The 19,759-nt window shown below is 38.2% G+C and overlaps 1 protein-coding gene across 1 annotated transcript in view; it reads left to right on the top strand.

The window, feature by feature from the left end:
- The first annotated feature begins 7,153 nt into the window (after positions 1-7,153).
- EIF3H (eukaryotic translation initiation factor 3 subunit H) overlaps positions 7,154-19,759 on the top strand; it is a 111,848-nt gene continuing 99,242 nt past the window's right edge. The window contains exon 1 of the mRNA XM_032760301.2: positions 7,154-7,311. Coding sequence (XP_032616192.2) covers positions 7,180-7,311 — 132 coding nt within the window. The 5' untranslated portion in view covers positions 7,154-7,179. The remainder of the gene's footprint in view (positions 7,312-19,759) is intronic.

Genomic DNA, 19,759 nt, shown 5'->3' with positions numbered 1-19,759 from the left:
GAATTCTGGGAAGCCAGCTTAAAGGAAGTCAACTTAGCTGGGCAGTGGACACTTTTGGGTTTTATATCTCCTTCCTTTCTACTCCCTGGAATTTGGATGTGATAGCTTTAACTCTAGCAACCTATTTTAGACCATGAGGTAATTTTGAGAATGGAGGTCATTCACTTAACACTGGCAAAGCAGATAAGAGGAGCTTGGATCGCTTGCAACTGTGAAACTGTCTTTCCAAACATAGACTTTCTACTTCTGGACTTCTTTTACATGAGAAGAAAAATAAACTTCTACCTTGGTTTAAAAAAAATGTTATCATAAGTTTATTTTTTATGTAGCCAAACTCAATGCTAACTGATAGAGGAAGTTAAAACTACTTGCCAGAATTTGTTCATAATTTTATATGAACAAATATCTTTGATGAGACCTTGATGTTAGTTGATGTTAGTCAATACAGTTGCCCTTCCTTTGAACAGATTCAAAATACTAGTTTATATGTTTCCTCTAAAAGGTAGAAAGTCTTCAAAGTTAAATAAACCAAATCTTTCTTTACATACTATAGAAACTGTCTTGACATTTGTTTCTCTTGAAAGTATAAACAATTTGATTTGAATTTGGTATGTCAGTGGGATATATCTCCTGTTGAGAAAAGTTAGTTAAATATGAAGAGCCCCAGCTGCTTGGGTAAGGAACATCAAGGAAATGTTAGTGTCACCCAGTTGTCAATTAATGAAAGCAAGCAGAATTCATGTATATCGGTCCTGCCAGTATCAGTGAGCTCTTCTTTCAGGTCAAATGACAAAGGAGAAGCTGTCTCTTAGAAAATGATTTCAAGAGATTTCTGTTGCTCGAGGATATTTCTAAACTAGACAGTAAACAGGAAGTGCCTATCATTAGTTATCAGATGACTATTGTCAGATCACTATAAAATTAGACTAGCAAGTTTGCTTTCTGTAATAATTTATTTAGATGAAATCATACTTAGAACAAATACTGCCATGTTAGGTAAATTGAAAGGAATTTATTATTTCTGTAACAGATGTATGTATGTATGTATGTATGTATGTATGTATGTATGTATGTATTTTTTTCAGAGTCTCATTCTGTTGCCCAGGCTGGAGTGCAGTGGTGCAATCTCGGCTCCTGCAACCTCTGCCTCCCGGGTTCATGCGATTCTCTTGCCTCGGCCTCCTGAGTAGCTGGGATTACAGGTGCCCACCACCACGCCTGGCTGATTTTTGTATTTCTAGTAGAAACAGGTTTTCATCATGTTGGCCAGGTTGGTCTCAAACTCCTGACCTCAAGTGATCTGCCCACCTCGGCCTCCTAAAGTGCTGGGATTACAGGTGTGAGCCACCTCGCCCAGCCCGTCTCTAACAGATTTAAATAGTGCTCTCCATTGGCATTTTACTACAAAATGTTTAATGGCATTAATTTAAATGATAAAAATAAAAACTGGTAGAGCAGAGCAAAAAGTTAAGAAGTAGTACCAATGGCAAACATATTTTACTGTAATGCAAAGCAAACTGCCATTTGAAATTTAATTATATTATTATTCAAACTGATAGAGAAGTTCACACTAAATGGGTCTTTCATTTTAATCTCTCAAAGCACTTTAGAAGATTAATGAATCCTTATAAAATTACTCTAGGTAACCAAATATTGTTACTGTTACTTAAAGAAGTTTAAAGATTGGAAATTATGTCAGATTACAGCTTTAAAAGGATTTTCTAAAAAACACTATTTATTTATACTTAACAAAATGTTGAAGACAACTCTTTCACTCATGGTTTTGTATATATTTTTAAGCAGCAGGAGGACTCAGGGCAGAAACTGAACTCCTGGTGGCAAGAAATTAAACATGTTTTCAATAATCTAGTAGAATATTATTTCAAAGTCTAGTATTTATAACTGAATTACACCAATATGAAGTATTAATTACATGGTATTATACAAAATAAAAGTCACTCTTACAATCCTCTCAAATTTTTTTTACTGCAAGATTACTTTGTTTAAATATTAGTTGGTAAGTGGTGAATCAAAATACTGGGATGAAAAGTCCAATGTCATTTTAAAAATTATTATTATTTAAGCAAACATATAGAAAATGACCACATGCTAATTCTTATGTGTAAATGACTATTATTTTCTTTTTATTGGCTCCAACTTTATACTCTCTCTAGTTTCTTTCATAACACTGAACAAATTACCTAGCTCTTCAAAGTATAACCTCCCATAGTTTATTTCACACGTGTACACAAAAGGAGGCCTATGACTTAAATTGATCTCAATGAGGCTAATGAGCAAGATCTTTTTTCTATGGCTGGGGGAGAGGTTTCCTTGAAATAAACAAAAAAAAAGTGTATTGTTTCAATTGCTACTGAGAGCTTGAAATTATAGTGGTAGCCGGTCTTTGGTCAGAACCCAAACATGGCAGGAGACAGAGTCCAGAGAGTCATGAAGTAATGAAACTGGAATCTTTATGCTGCTTCACTTGGAGTATGCCCTTCTCTAGACATCCAGATCCATCATAGCATATATTTCCCTCTTGTTTAAAATAATTTTTTTTTTTTATTTTTTTTTATTTTTTTTTGAGACGGAGTTTTGCTCTGTCTCCCAGGCTGGAGTGCAGTGGCGCGATCTCGGCTCACTGCAAGCTCCGCCTCCCGGGTTCACGCCATTCTCCTGCCTCAGCCTCCCGAGTAGCTGGGATTACAGGCGCCCGCCACTGCGCCCGGCTAATTTTTTGTATTTTTAGTAGAGACGGGGTTTCACCGTGTTAGCCAGGATGATCTCGATCTCCTGACCTCGTGATCCACCCGCCTCGGCCTCCCAAAGTGCTGGGATTACAGGCGTGAGCCACCGCGCCCGGCCGTTTAAAATAATTTAAATTGGCAGGCTGAGCATGGTGGCTCACACCCATAATCCTAGCCCTTTGGGAAACCAAGGTAGGAGGATCACTTGAGCCTAGGAGTTTGAGGCCAGCCTGAGCAACATTGTGGAACTGGCTATCTACAAAAAGTACAAAAATTATTCAAGTTTGGTGCTGTGTGCCTGGAGTCCCAGCTACTTGAGAGGCTGAGGTGGGAAGATCACCTGAGCCTGGGGAGGTGGAGGCTGCTGTGAGCCGAGATCGTGCCATTGCACTCCAGCCTGGGCAACAGAGTAAGACACGGCAAGCAAGTGCGTGTGCGTGCGCGTACACACACACACACCCCACACATCTTTTGGCTCATCTGAATATAGAACGAGCCAGGTGAACCCCCAAATTTATACTCTCTGTTGTAAGTTAACACTCTCTATCGTAATAAAATGACATTTAACAACATTTAGGGGCTCATCTTTGGTGTCCTGACTCATTTTACTGCATTGAAAGGGGTTTAAGTGTCTTAGCCAAGTGAGGGAAAGCAGCTCCAATACTGGGTGGTTCTGAGGCATGGAATGGTCCCAGCCTGGCTTTTACTGGGCTGTGTTTTTCTAGTGGGTAGAGTTATTATGCCACAAAAGCTGAACTAGTTAGACTGTTTATTTTTTATTTGCTCACTCAGGTGTGACAGGCTATCCTCTGCTTCCTGTCCCCATGCAGTAATCACACATGGGCAGCACCCACAGCTTAGTTTGGAAGGCCCTCATCAGCCTCTCTCTTTTTGCCTGTAACTAAATTAGAAATATTTCCAGCAATTGAAGAAGTATGCTAAAAACATTAGTTTCTGTGGCAAAGAGAATGAAGAACATCTTGTTGCGAATACAGGATAAATTTATTTTATATAATAAATAAATATCCACAATGAAATTAATACCCACAATATTGAACTTCCTTACGGGAGGCCAGAAAGACAACTTAATTGTTGTGACCAACCATCTTTAAGTGATTAAATATATTCAGTTTCTGCTACAATCTGTTGTTTACTTTCTTATGCATACTTCAGGTTTATTTTATTCTTATTCGTCTAGGATGTTAGAGAGCTTAGATGATGGATTTGACACATTTCCTTTTTCTAATGTAGGCAGTTAGCTATAAACTTCTTTCTCAGCACTGATGTATCTGTGCCCCACACGTTTTAATATTTTATATTTTCATATTCATCTAGTTCAAATTGTGTGTATGTTTTAAAATTTTCCTGGAGACTTCCTCTTTGATCTGTGGAGTAATATTATTAGAGGTATGTTGCTTAGTTTCCAAATATTCAGAAAATTTTGTTATCCTGTGTTTTAATTCGTTCTTTAAATCTACTGTGATTTGAGAACATACTATGAATAATTTCAATTCAGAAATCATTGAATTTGTTGAGGTTTAAACTTGTTGAGTTTTGTTTTTTTTTTTTTTTTGAGACGGAGTCTCGCTCTGTCACCCAGGCTGGAGTGCAGTGGCGCGATTAAACTTGCTGAGTTTTGTTTATGGTTCAGGATATGACCTGTATGTTCCATGGACACTTGAAAACAGTGTGTATTTTGTACTTTGGGTGTTCCATAAATGCTGATTTGATCCTGTTGGTTGATGGTATTGTTGAGTTCCTTATGTCCTTATTGATTTTCTCCACAGTTGTTCTATCCATTGTTGAGAAAGGGAGTTGACATGTCCAACTATAATTATGCATTTGCCCATTTTTTCCTTTCAGCTGCATGAGATTTTTCTTCACATAAGTTCTGATTTCTGTTGGGGCATACACATTGAGAATTCTCATGTGTTCTTTGTGATTGATCATTTTATCATTATTTGATGTCTCCTTCTGTCTCTGATTATTTTCTTTTCTCTGAATTTTGCCTTATTTGATATTAATATAGCCACTCCAGCTTTCTTCTGATTAGTGGTTACATGATATATTTTTTCCATTGTTTTACTTTCTTTGTACTTATATTACTGTTTGAAGTGAGTTTCTTATAGACAGCCTATGGATAGATCATGTTTTTATCTATTTATTCATTCATCCAATTGTTTTCCTTTAATTGGTATATTTAAAACATTTATATTGGCTGGGCGCCGTGGCTCACGCCTATAATCCCAGCACTTTGGGAAGCTGAGGCGGGCGGATCACCTGAGATCAGGAGTTTGAAACCAGCCTGGCCAACATGGCAAAACCCCGTCTTTACTAAAAATACAAAAATTAGCTGGGCAGGGTGGTGGGTGCCTAAAATCCCAGCTACTCAAGAGGCTGAGGCAAGAGAATCGCTTGAACCCGGGAGGCGGAGGTTGCAGTGAGCCAAGATCACACCATTGCACTCCAGCCTGGGTGACAGAGGGAGACTGTCTCAAAAAAAAAAAAGAAAAAAAAAATTGACGTAACTATTAATATATTTGGGCTTAAGATTGCCATTTAAGTTATTTTTTATTCATTCTCTCTGTTTTCATTTCTCTCTTTTCTTTTTCTTCATTCTTCTGGGTTATTTGAACATTTTAAATAATATATTGATTTATTTATTTTGAATGAATCTCTTTGTAAAGCGTGGATGAGGTCACCATAAAAGAGAGCAAAAATAGGGGAAAGAAGATGTTCAAAGTCTAAATTTCGTGCTCTTCAATATTTAAAGGTTGAAAAAGGGTAGAAAAATCAGCAATGGGAACTGAGAATAAAGGAGGTAGCCAGTGAGATAGGAATGAAATTAGGAACCGAAGTGCCAGAAATGTCATTGCTTCTGGGCCCTTTCTTGTCAAGGTGATTATATTGATTTCTTAATTCAAATTCTTCATATTATCTGGCTCTCTCTCTCTCTCTCACTTGTACCTCTTACATCTAGCGTATTTCATAAAGAGGGCCCACATGAACTGTCTCAGGACAGATGAAAGTACCCCATTGTAGTATGTTTAGCACACGTGGCTGCAAAACCGTAGTTGGATATTTTTAAGGACAAAAAAATTGCAAAAAAATTTTAAACGTTACTTTGTAGTTTTACTGTTATGAGGATATTGGTATTGTAATTCTGAAACAAAACTGTGTTATGTTGTAGGATAAAGCAATAAATAAATGTATTATTGTTTATAAATAGCCTGACTGTTTTCTAATGCTCATCATTCCAGCTACCTAGTGGTAGGCAAAAACCTCCAGTCTGGTTCTTCCATGAGAGATTTTCTTTCTTCTTTTTGTGAACGTCCTATTACCAATTTCTAGTGTAATTTTACCAGGATCAACCTTTAAAACCTCTAAATTTGTGGACTTTCTGTGTGACCTAGGATTTGGTCTATTTTGATAAATATTTCACATACACTGGAAATGAGTGGATATTAACTTTCAATTTTGTAGTGTTAAGAATTTGTAACATGTAACTATTTCTCCTCCCAGATTGAAACATAACACCAGATCCCAATGACAAAACAACAAAAAACTTCAGGGCAGGATATGCCGTTTATTGATTTAACTATTTCATCAGTTCTGTATACATACTGATTGAATAAACATTTCAAAAATAAGGTATAGGAAAAAAGTCATTTGGAAGTAGAAAAGAATGTTTTAAATTACTTATCTAAAATGGCTTCTTACAGTTGTCATATACTCTTTTAAGGACTTGAGATGTGTATTTCAGAGTAATGTGTCATAAATCAGCGTGATTTTCAGAAAATATATTCTGTATTATCCCTCAACAATACCTCAAATAACTTCTTTGGTACTTTACTCAGGTAAATCTCTACAAGAAGCTAATAGCAAAAGGCTACTATTTCTGGTAATTCTGATAAAAGTTTCTATGTTTTAATTTCTGTGTAATCTAAGTGGTTACAAGCAGCTATCTAAAATAACGTAAAACAAGCTGTGCAATACTGGCTCACCGCTAATTAACAGAATAATGTCGGACAAATCACTTCTCAGTTTTCTAATATGCATAATGCGAGTTAGTATAGCACTTCATTGCAACATCTGAAATGAAAGCATTTTTACATAAGAGACACTACAGAAATAATGCGAACTAATGCTATTATGACGGTTTGCCTAATGGTGAATGATTAAACATCTAAAAAGTTTACTTTCATCTTAGATCATTCCATTGGAAAGAGGTCGAAAATGTACAGTAGGCGTGCGCAAAGGACACCGCCTGGAAAGAAGGTAAAACTGGGAAACAGAAGGGAGGCAGGACCCAATTTTGGCTTCTCCTTCCATCTCCGCCCCTCGAACGCCGGCCTGCGAGTGACGTCACGCGAGACTTGTAGTTCCGCTTCCGGTAACTCACGTTTCTCTTTCTTCCTGTCTGCTTGGAAAGATGGCGTCCCGCAAGGAAGGTACCGGCTCTACTGCCACCTCTTCCAGCTCCACTGCCGGCTCAGCAGGGAAAGGCAAAGGCAAAGGCGGCTCCGGAGATTCAGCCGTGAAGCAAGTGCAGATAGATGGCCTTGTGAGTGCTGTTTCGTTTCCTCTGGCCCACGTGCGGAGCGCAGTTCCCAGACCCGTCCCACCAGACGTACTTTCTAGCATTCTTCCCCTCGGGCTTGGTGTGGCTGGGCCAAAGTGTTTCCCTAGTACCTTTCTCTTTCATCTTCACTTTTTGTTCAGGAGACGCGACAACCTTCTCTTGTCTTCTAACGGGACAGTTGGGGCTTCAGGAAGGGGACTGAGAATAGGGGTGTGAGTGACAGTTTCCTGGGGTCTTGTTTTGAGATGACCGGTGGCGGCATTTGGAGAAAGACTTCTGGAGACCAGCAGCTAACGAAGGTCGAGAAGGATTTAGGGACCTAGTAGGGCTCTGGGAAGGAGAGAGTAAGGAAACTCCACTGCTTCCCTGCTGGGATCTGACATCTATAACGTCCCAAGTGGAGATGTACTTTGTAGCCACTCTTTTGAGCCTGTACTTCGGCGCTTTATCTGAAACCGTATAATTTAGAATAGACTGTTTTGTAGTGTTCGTTCTGAAAAACATAAAAGAATATCAAAGAGAAGGGCCTTAAATGTATTTAGTAGTTAAGGTTCTTGAACTAGGACATGCAAGGAAATTCTTGATAAGGAAATGGACTTAGCTGGGAAAAGGAAAATCTAGAATGAGAAATTTTATTTCCGTTGTTTCGAAGCAAAATGCATTTATATGACGTTCTAGTTTTAAAAGTATCCTTCCTGCCTCTCTTTTTAAAAAGCATCCTCTCTTCCTTTGATTTTTTTAAAGGTTATTTCCTATTAATGCAGATCTTAGATATTTGTAATAAGAAAGTACTTTTAAATTCATGTGAAAATTGTAATTGCAAGGGGGTATTTTTAAGTGGAAACTGCTGATAATTTAAACCCAGCATATAATTGAATCTGTTGAACTGACTTAGTTAAACTGGATACAAAAGTGTAGCCTGGTGGTTAAGAGCTCATTTAGTATTCTAGGCTCTTCCACTTAACCAGCTCTGTGACTTTAGGCAAGTTAGCCTTTCCAGGCTTTGCTTTCCTCATCTGTCAAGTGGGAATGAGAAGTATCTATATCATAGAGTTGTTTGGATTAAGTGAAAAAATTTATGTGGTGACCTGTAGTACAGTGTAATCACTTAATGTTGGTTATGATTTTTTTTTTTTTTTTTTTTTGAGACGGAGTCTCGCTCTGTCGCCCAGACTAGAGTGCAGTGGCGCAATCTCGGCTCAATGCAAGCTCCGCCTCCCGGGTTCACACCATTCTCCTGCCTCAGCCTCTCCGAGTAGCTGGGACTACAGGCGCCCGCCACCACGCCCGGCTAATTTTTTTTTTTTTTTGTATTTTTAGTAGAGACGGGGTTTCATCGTGGTCTCGATCTCCTGACCTCGTGATCCGCCCGCCTCGGCCTCCCAAAGTGCTGGGATTACAAGCGTGAGCCACTGCGCCCGGCCATGTTAGTTATGTTTATTATTATGAGTTTAATGTCTGTGGTTAGCAGAGTTTGAAAGATGCAGGCAAGAGATTAACTTTGGAATGTTTTGTTCTAAATGTCACTTGTGTAATACTTTGAAAATGCAGGCTGGGCGTGGTGGCTCACGGCTATAATCCCAGCACTTTGGGAGGCTGAGGCAGGCAGATCAGGAGGTCAGGAGTTCGAGACCAGCCTGACCAACATGGTGAAATCCCGTCTGTACTAAAAATACAAAATTAGCCGGGCGTGTTGGCACGCGCCTGTAATCCCAGCTACTCAGGAGGTTGAGGTGGGAGAATCGCTTGAACTTGGGAGGCGGAGGTTGCAGTGAGCCGAGATTGTGCCACTGCACTCCAGCCTGGGCAGTAGAATGAGACTCTGTCTCAAAAAAAAAAAAAAGGAAAAGAAAATGGAGTTCTGTCTGGCCTGTGTACTGCCACTGTGGCTTTCCCTGGCTCATGGGAGGCAGATGTGTGTTCAGGAATAAATGACGTATCTTTAGAGACTGCAAATCTCTAAAGTTAGTGGGTGGACTTAGATTACACTTGTTAAAATAAGTACCACTTATGCACTTGGGAAATGTTTATTTCTTAGAAACATATTTCTTATTAAATTTGCTATGTCACAGCAGCACTCTTTGAGTCACTTAGTTTCCAGAGTTGAAAAAGGCAACAGGTCGGTGGCATAAATCTATTTGGAGATCATTTATTTAGCAAATATTTTAGGACATTCTGTTAAGTGCCAAATACTGTCAAACACAGGGCAGTGATAAAAGCACTTCAGTAACAATGTCCTGGCAGCTTTAAGAGGGATTGTTGAATTAAAAAGAGACCTGCAGGTGGAGATGGACTGGATCACTTCAGGTTTCACAAATAGGCAGTGGTGCTTAGGAAGGTCAAGAGACTGGTTCTCAATTTTTTGGACTCACAAATTACTATTTTTTATCAGCTCTCTCAGAATTGATTAATGCTAAGGAACCAATTAGTCCTTCTCACAGGAGATTGGTTTATATACATGTAAATGTTGATTTACTCATTTACTGTGGAAGACATACCTTTTCAGTGGTGAAAACACTCATATCTACCACCAAAAAGACCCTTTTTGATTACCAAAGCACCTTGGAATTTGAATAAAAAATCAGAAGCTTACCAGTGACTCCAAAATCAATCATAATAATAGCAGGTAAAGGATTATTTTACTTGAGAGTTATTTATATCCGGATTCTTGACGAACTTAGTGAATTATCTGTTATTCACAGTAGTGGGTACCTCTGTGCTTTTGTTCTCCACCGGTTGGGTAGATATTAACAAAATAAATTCCTAACAACTTTCCCCCTTTTTGGACATCTGCCTTTCTGTCATTTATATAATTTTAGGCAGCTAGATTATATTGCAGTTGCAAGGTTCTTTTATCTTGGTTGCTCATATTTTAATTGTGAATGTTTTCCAGTTACCATAAATCATGTAGGGAACATTTAAATGGTATGTTCTTTATGCCTTTTACATTGTTGATACAGGGAATAGTGGTTACTCTAAATTTTGTTAATGGATTATTGCACACGGAGTAACCAAGAATCATCCATCTTGAATACTGTCTCCACATGGATGTCATACAGGTATACCCACGTTTGCCCAGATACAATTTAAAAAAACTCCTTTCTTAAACTCTTCTCTTTTCTTTCTTTCTTTCTTCATTTCTGTCTTGATGAACAGTGTTACTCTTAGGAAAGCAATATTACATACTAGCCAAGACAATTTTGAAGACAGACTTGGATTCAGATCCTTATTCCAGCAGTAAGCATGACATTAGGGAAGTTATTAAATTTTCTAGGCCTCAGGTTCATCCTTTGTAAAATGGGGATGATGAGAAAGTAGTAACTCATAAGGGTTGTGAGAATGAAATTCCAAGGTATTTAAAGTGTTTAATATCATAGCTGTGTTGTCATAAACACTCAGATTACTGTGTCTTTGCCACTCTCATCCTTATTAATGTTTCTCAAATCATTTTGAATGCTAACTTTGCTAATGTAGATTGGAATTGTAGAAAGAGCACTGAACTGGTAATCAGGAGACATGCATTCCAGTCTGCATCCACCAGTAACTAACAACACTTCTATGATTGTTTTACTCCAAAGGTACATTTTCTCATCCACAAAATGATTGCCACTATCCCTATCAATTTTAATGGTTTATGGTTTCTTTCTTTTACTTCCATACCTGAATCCTGAGGGTTCTTATTGGTGTGTGACCCCAGTCAATCACTATCCTTCCTTTTAGGCCATTTACTCCTCACCTTTTATGTTTCTTCTCCATCTGTGCATATTGGAGTGCCTCATGGTTTAGGTTTTGGCTTTTCTTTTAGTCTCTGCTTGACATAGGTAGTGTAACAAAGTTGATAAAAGTACATGCTCTGGAGCCAGACTGCTTGGATTTGAATCCCAGCTCTGAAATTCGCTGCATGACATTGGGCAAGTCTTTGTGCCTCATTTTCCTCATCTGAATTGTTTTGAGACTTTAAATGGACTGAATATATGTCAATAACTAGAACAATTTCTGGGACAGAAAAAGTCACCATTTAAGCTTTGCTGCTGCTTTATTTGTACTAATTATAGTAGTATTCTTTAAAGTATTCTTATCTGTGCTCACGGCTTTAAATATTTATATTCTAATAAGTCCTAGATTTATATTTCTGCCAGTAATGGCTCTTGAGTGCCTCTCTTGAATACCCATTGCCTGTTTGACGTCACTGTTCGGATATCTCATAGGCATCTATTATTTAACATGCACAAAATAGAATTATAGACTTGTTCTTCTCCTTACTTTCCAACACAGCACCCTATATTTCTTTCTAATTTTCCACAGCCTGTAACTATCTTGTTTGTTTTCTTCTTTGTTTTCCTCATCAGAATGTATGCTACTCAGGGCAGGGACTATGCTTTTTCACCTGTTTTATCTCCAATGCTGAACCTGTTAATTCACAGAGTAGGATAAATGAGTATGTACTCCATTTTATTATTTATACTACTCCTAATTTATGTTCTAATATCTTATATAGGTTATTTTAATATTGTTTTCCCCTGCCCTCTTCAGTCTGCCATTCATGCTTTTATTAAAACATTTATTTAATGTGAACATTCAGATTTTAACTTCTTCAATGTTTTCAGTGACTTTCCATTGAATTTAAGGCCCACCAAAATGTTGTCCATGTTTCTTGCATTTATGTTCAGGTTTATTTCCTTTCTTTCCAAGCTTTGTAGGAACTGTACATTCCAGCCACTCAGACTAGTTGGTTTTTTCTTAATAACTCATGCTAAAGGCCAGGTGCGGTGGCTGACGCCTGTAATCCCAGCACTTTGGGAGGCCAAGGCAGGCGGATCACGAGGTCAGGAGATCAAGACCGTCCTGGCTAACATGGTGAAACCCTGTCTCTACTAAAAATACAAAAAATTAGCTGGGCATGGTGGTGGGCGCCTGTAGTTCCAGCTACTCGGGAGGCTGAGGCAGGAGAATGGCATGAACCGGGGAGGCGGAGCTTGCAGTGAGCCGAGATCGCGCCACTGCACTCCAGCTTGGGCGACAGAGCGAGAGACTCCATCTCAAAAAGAAAAAAAAAAAAATGAAAAAAGTAAGTCGTGCTAAAGACAGACCTAGATTCACATCCTTATTCAAGCAGTAAGCATGACTTTACTTTTGTTCATGAAGTTCTTTTTGAAATTCCTCTCTTTCATCATCACATATTGAATAAAAAATGTGACTTAATCAACTTACTCTGTTTTTAAAAAATTCTCCATATAGTTTAATTTGAATCTGTATACTCCAGATGCATTCTGTTCTTCATCCATTTAACAAATATTTATTGATTGCCGACCATATGCCAGGTCTAGCCCTGCTACATGCTGGGGTATATTGCAGTAACCTACATATTATATAGGTGAGCAAGGTAGAACCCAGTCCCGACTCTCACGACAATTCTCAGCCATATATAGATGTAGATGAACCCAGAGATTAATCTCATCCCATGTTTAGCCTGATGTTTTAACACATTTATTCCTTCCTGGCACGTTGATAGTGGCCAAGACCAATTTTTCTTGTATTCTCCTCCATAATTGAACCCTTCCTTTCCTACCTTTAGACCTATTTCATCAATTTCCTCTGTATCTGTAATGTAGCAGTCCCTCAATATCCACAGGGAAACCAGGACCCCTGTGTATTCAAAATCCAGGCATACTGAAGTCCTACAGTTGGCCCTATGGATCCTTGCAGAACTCATGTTTAGGAAAAGTTGGCCTTTCCTGTATGCAAGATTCACATCCCTGAACCTGTGCAGTTCAAGCCCATATTGTTTAAGGGTCAACTGTATGTTCCCTTAGCACATAAACATCATCAGGACTTTCCCATATTAAAATTTTCAGCATTGTCTCTTTTAGCTCCCTGTGTTCCATTTTTTTGCCCTGGCTTTTTTTCCTCTTTAAGTTAATGGTTAAAGAACTATTTTATATTTGTAGTCTTTCATACTTTCTGAAACTCTATTAGTGTTAGAATCTGCCACCACAAACTCCCTGAATTATTATTACTTTTTAAAGATTATTGATAACATCAGCAAAGAACTGTAAAGCATATCAGAATGTCATACATGGAAGATAGTGTCTAAACATCCAGTTACCCACTATTCAACTTGAGAAACAGAACATTACAAGTATCTTTGAAGCCCCTTCCCCTTTTTCATGCCTTTCTTCAATCCCTTCTCCCCCTATGTGAATCACTGTTGGTGAGCTTTGTTTTAATGATTCTTTTGTAGCTTCACCACATGGAGTATTAAACAATTTGATTATTTTCACCTGTCTGTATGAATAAATATGAATTAAATCATAGTTTATATTCTCCTATGTTTTGAGTCTTGATATGTCTGTCTCACACCATGATTGGTAGGACTTGGGGGTGCTCCTGGACAGTTATACTAAGTACCATAATGTTAAATTATTTTCCTAAGTATTTGTACCATTTCACATTTGTCCTAGCAATTTATGAGGAGCCCCATTGCTTCACATGTCTTTTATCTTTAGTATGGCTAGATACCCATTTTTGTGAGTCCACTAAGTTGAAACACTCTCTCTCAATAATCTTTTAATTGTCCATTCCAATAGACTTGTCAGTGTGTCTCTTATCGTGTACCTTGCAGGAGTCAGTGCTTGGTACTTCCTTGTGAAATGGGAGAATGGTTAAACTGAAAGAACTTGATAGAAGGAACTCTCCACAGGGCTCATTTTCCAAAGAAAAGTATCATTTGGAGGAGTAAAGTTATAAGCCTACCTAAGCATGTCGTAAAGCTGTTCAAAAATAACTCAGAGCTAGTCTTGTGGATGGAAATGTAGTGCCCGAGTCACATTCTGCTTAAAGTTGTAACAAATACAGATGAGTTAAAAGAAAAAAAAAACAAAAAACAAAAATAAAGAAACAAAAGAATGGGTGTTCATTCTGTCAGGTGGTCTCATTGTTCCTAGACAAGATCAAGCTAATTCTTCCCGTTAAACTTTTCATGTTGAACCCACTTTGTTCCCGAGAACATTTGAATTGTACTTTCTTATGTTCATTAGACTCTTGCTATTCAAAGTATGATCCATGACCATAAGATGAGCAATGCTGGCTACACTTGAGTTTCTTAGAAATGCAGACATACAGTATCACAGAATCTCAGGCCCCTCTCCTGACCTACACAGTCAGGTGATTTATAGCATATTAATGTTTGAGAAGAAGCATTGCTCTCTTCCTTTCTCTGAGCTTTTTTAATGACAGCTTGTATCACTCACCTTGGTATGCGATCCATACTGTTAGTGATTTACTGTTAATATATTTTCCCCTTCTCATTGAGATGATAACCCTTTTGAAGGCGAAAGTGTGAAACATTTGTCTCCTCCATAATTCAGTGCTTGAAACCTATTGCTATTGAAATTTCTTACCTTTTAAATTTTGTTTTCCCCTTTATCTTACTAGATACCTTATTCCCCTGGTTTTGTAAGTAAGGTAGAGTATGTTATTAATAAATAGAAAAGTATGAGTTACATATACAGTCAGCTCTCTATATCTGTGGGTTCTGAATCCAGCAATCTCATCCATGGATTCAACCAACCATGGATCAGAAATACTAGGAAAAAAACTATTAAAAATACAAATGAAAACCAATACAGTATAATAATTATTTACATGGCATTTACATTGTATTAAATGTTATATGCAATCTAGGGATGATATATAGGAAGATGTGCCTAGGTTATATGCAATAACTAATGCTACACCGTTTTATATAAAGGACTTGAGCATCTGCGAATTTTGGTATCCAGTTTGGTCCTTGTTTCTGTCTGAAACTCTTTTTACTTGTTGCTTATTTCTTCACACTGGAATATCAGCTTCCTGAGAGTGGCACCCATGTCAGGTTTGTTCACTGCAGTATTTCTAAGTGTCTAGAACAGTACCTCGTGTATAGGAGGCACTCAGATGTTGTGAATGAATGAATATACTCCTGTTGTGTGGAAATTTTCTTGAAAATCAATCATGAAGAAACTGGGTTAGTAAATGCTTGAGTGTTGGTGAGAAAAGAGCACACAGTTGAGGATAAGCTAGTTAGCTTTCTGGGCTTGTTCATATTTCTCCATCTTTTTACTTGTCGATTTCTTATCTGTTTGAAAAATCACTAATGTTAATTGAGCACCTATTATAAGACCCTATACAGGGATGTTAGGTTAAATTTTGTGTTGTTTGGTTAAATTTTGTGTTAAACTTTAGATATTGTGATCCTCACAACAGCTTTGGGGATAAATGTTATCATTACCTTACCTACCTGATGATTATTCAAATCTAATGGAAAAACTTTGGTGGAAGTACTTTTTTTTTTTTTTTTTTTTTTGAGACAGAGTTTTGCTCTTGTTGCCCAGGCTGGAGTGCAGTGGCGTGATCTTGGCTCACTGCATCCTCTGCCTCCCAGGTTCAAGCGATTCTTGTGTCTCAGCCTCCCAGGTAGCTGGGATTACAGGCATGTGCCACCACACCTGGCTAATTTTTTGTATTTATAGTAGAGACGGTGTTTTGCCATGTTGGTCAGGCTGGTCTCGACCTCCTGGCCTCAGGTGACCCACCCACCTTGGCCTCCCAAAATGTTGGGATTACAGGCGTGAGCCACCGCAGCGGGCTGGTGGGAATGCTTTGTGACCTGAGTTGAATACTTCGAATTTGTAGTGCCAGGCTATCACATGTGTCACTGTAGATTTTTTGTGATACTCTTATGAATTTAAAGAGACTAGACAACAGCTTGCTTAAAGTCCATTGAAATGGAAGCTCTTGTCTGAGATCCTGGTCTGAAGTAGAATATAGTTTGGCCTTTTAATGTTTTAATAGCAAAAAAATTATATGAAAATTATATGACCCTTTGCCTCTTTTTTTTTTTTTTTTTTTTGAGATGGAGTCTCGCTTTGTCACCCAGGCTGGAGTGCAGTGGCACGATCTCGGCTCACTGCAAGCTCCGCCTCCCGGATTCACACCATTCTCCTGCCTCAGCCTCCCGAGTAGCTGGGACTACAGGCGCCCGCCACTACGCCCGGCTAATTTTTTGTATTTTTAGTAGAGACAAGGTTTCACCGCGTTAGCCAGGGTGGTCTCGATCTCCTGACCTCGTGATCCGCCCACCTCGGCCTCCCAAAGTGCTGGGATTACAGGCGCAAGCCACCACACCCAGCCTCCCTTTGCCTCTTCTTTAAGTTTTCTGACTTGAGTGGTGCATACCTAAGTTGTTTCACATGTGAGATAATTTTCTCAGTCAGATAATTTGAAATCCTTTCAAACGCCAAAACTTGCACATTTTAGCTATTTTAATTATATGTCTTTTTGAAGTGTAATACATAATTTTCTGCTGCTTTAGTCAGAGAATATTGAACACAATCTAACTGTGTTTTGATAGCATAGTATTATCATTAAGAACATGTTATTGTGCCAGGCCCCGCCTGTAATCCCAGCACTTTGGGAAGCTGTGGTGGGCGGGTCACCTGAGGTCAGGAGTTCGAGACCAACCTGGCCAACATTGTGAAACCCCATCTCTACTAAAAATACAAAAGGAATTAGCCGGGCATGATGGCAGATGCCTGTAATCCCAGTTACTCGGGAGGCTGAGGCAGGAGAATTGCTTGAACCCGGGAGGCAGAGGTTGTAGTGAGCCAAGATCACACCACTGCACTCCAGCCTGGACGACAGACAGAGACTCTGTCTCAAAAAAAAAAAAAAAAAAAAAAGAAAAACCATGTTATTGAACCAGACAAGACAGTAGATCTGTCAAGAAATCCCTTCGAGTAGTCTGTTATTTCTATAATAGATGTCCCCTGTCATTGAATTTTAGGTGCCTTGAGTAGTTTATGTTTCTAGTTGGTGCCTTTTTTTGGTTGTTAAATTTATCTGTTTCTTATCCCCTTGCTTTTCAGGTTTTTATTTGCTGAGAGTGAAAAATCAGTTATGCAGGATTATCTGTAACCTGAGTATTTTGTGAGTGAGGATTAAATTCATTACGCAGTCTGACATTTTGATTGCTTAGTTATATTTTTTGCTTAGGCAAGTAAGATGTTATTGCTTACAAATAGTAACTTTTTAATAGAAAAATCATTTAGCATACATTATTATATCTTGGTAGCTCCACGAACTGGGCGGACTAGTATTATCTGGATTATACATGTGATTTTCCCACTCCAAGAAGCTGAGTGGCTTTTCAAAGACATAAAGTGAATATATCCTGGAGCTTGAATTCAGATCACATCTAGCCATCCTTGACTCATTTTCTTTTACATTTTATAGCAGCTTCATGTACTTTAAGACCCCAGTAGTTGTTATGTGTTGTGTGACAGGTACTGTTTTAAGTATTGTGTATTTATTATGGCATTGAAGCAATACAACAACTCTGATATAAGAACCATCATTATCCCTGTTTTATCAATGAGGAGACGTGGGCGCAAATAGGTTGTCATTTGATTAATGTCCAGATGGAGAAAATAGAAGTTAAGGTGTGTACAGAATGGTTAATCTAGTGCTTCTTGTTTGAGCATTGGGAAGTATGTTTTTCAGAACTCAGGTGTCTTACAGACTTCTAACTTTAAAATGTATGAGAAAACATATATTAGAATCTTTATGTTTGATAATCAGTCATACTGTAGAAGATGTGTAGCTATAAGAAGTCAATTTAGTAAATATTCTCAAGTTCGGAAAAATGCAACCTTAAACTGCTGAGTTCACATATTAAGATGCTGGGGATCAATAGTAAAGAAAATCAGTATATTAAGGAGCATTGGGAAGAGTACTGGTAGGGGTTCCTAAGTAAGGTAATTTACCTACATTAGGTGGGTGGTAATTCTAAGTCCCTCTGACTTTTCCTTTTCTTTTTTTCTTTGAGACACAGTCTTGCTCTGTTGACTAGGCTGGAGTGCAATGGCCCGATCTCAGCTTGCTGCGATCTCTACCTCCCAGGTTCAAGCGATTCTTGTGCCTCAGCCTCCCGAGTAGCTGTGTGCCACCATGCCTGGCTAGTTTTTGTATTTTTAGTAGAGATGGGGTGTTGCCACGTTGGCCAAACTGGTCTTGAACTCCTGGCCTCAAGCGATCCACCCGCCCTGGCCTCCCAAAGTGCTGAGATTATAGGGACAAGCCACCACACTGGGCCAGACTTTTGCGTTTTTATGTTCCTCCCAAGATTTGGATAAACCTGCAAACATCCTAGGCCACTGGTTCTTTCTCTTAAGGTTATACAACTTGTTGAAATTCATTGCCACTTGCTTTTTGACAGTGCTTACTGTGTTTGTGACATATATGCTAGTGATGACAATCTATCGTTTGTTTCTTGTAGCTGTCGTCTTGGGTATTATTTAAGGCAGCATACACAGGACTTCTCATGGAGGAGATGACTTAATCAGTTATGATCTCTAGGCCTGAGTTTGATATGAAGATAGTGAATGGCCTTCCTACTGTAATAAAGAGAACCTGAATGGGTAATTTCTTACATTGTTGATATGATTTTTAGTAATAGATATTGATTTTAATAGTTGGTAATAGTTACTATTGGATTCCAAACTGGATGGTTTCCCAAGTAAATGGAATATGATCAAAATATTTTAACTTTAGTTGTTACAGCAAATCTGGCCTGGATTTATGTGGTTAATGCCTCAAATATCTATTTAACATTAAAAGGTGTGGGTGTACAATAAGCATTTTTTATCTTTTGCCTTCTTGTCACCTTTTGCTTCAACTGGTTTCTGTATATGATAAATTTGGATCTTTAGTTCAATATCTCGGACTTCATTGGTTTGGCTGAGCAACTCCAGGTATTTTAAGTCTTGGCAGCAATGCTCTGGACTTGCAGCTCAGTCCTAGCCCATACCTTGGAGAAAAAAGCCTCTACAAAGCATGAAGTTTGAAAAGAATCTTTGCAAGTTCTTATTTTTGTGTTTAGATTTTCTTACTTTTACTTCATCAAGTCTTCCATAGGTCGTTTCTTAGATAAAAACTCCTAATTTTAGCACTTACAGAAAACTTGGTTGCATTTGCTTTCTTTTCAAAATTAGTTTATAAGGTTTTTGGTAAAATATTTAGTTTATGGTACTTGGATGTTATTTTATTTGGCAAGGTTTTAGATAATATCTCAAAGAGAATATGGCTTTGTTTTTTGTAAACTACTACTGGTAGGTAGATCATTCTTTAAAATGGTTATATCCAGTAAAGATTAGGTTTAATAGCAAAGTGTAGTGTAATTTACTTAGCTGTTTGATGACAAACTGTACTTGTTTCATCAAAACTGAAAGGGCTGAAGTGGATACTTAAATATGCTGGAGTAGTATGCCATATTCTTGTCAATGTTGGTACCATGCTCAAGCATATAAGAAAAAAATTGGATTCAGGAAAAACAGTGATAACTCAGTATTAACTTAATATATATATGTTTAAGCCTTTGAGTCTTTGACACTTT

This window comes from Hylobates moloch, unplaced genomic scaffold (assembly GCF_009828535.3).
Source record: "Hylobates moloch isolate HMO894 unplaced genomic scaffold, HMol_V3 SCAFFOLD_9, whole genome shotgun sequence".
Lineage (NCBI taxonomy): Eukaryota > Metazoa > Chordata > Mammalia > Primates > Hylobatidae > Hylobates > Hylobates moloch.
The sequence above is the reverse complement of the archived record's forward strand: the minus strand, read 5'-3'. Positions and strand labels throughout refer to the sequence as shown.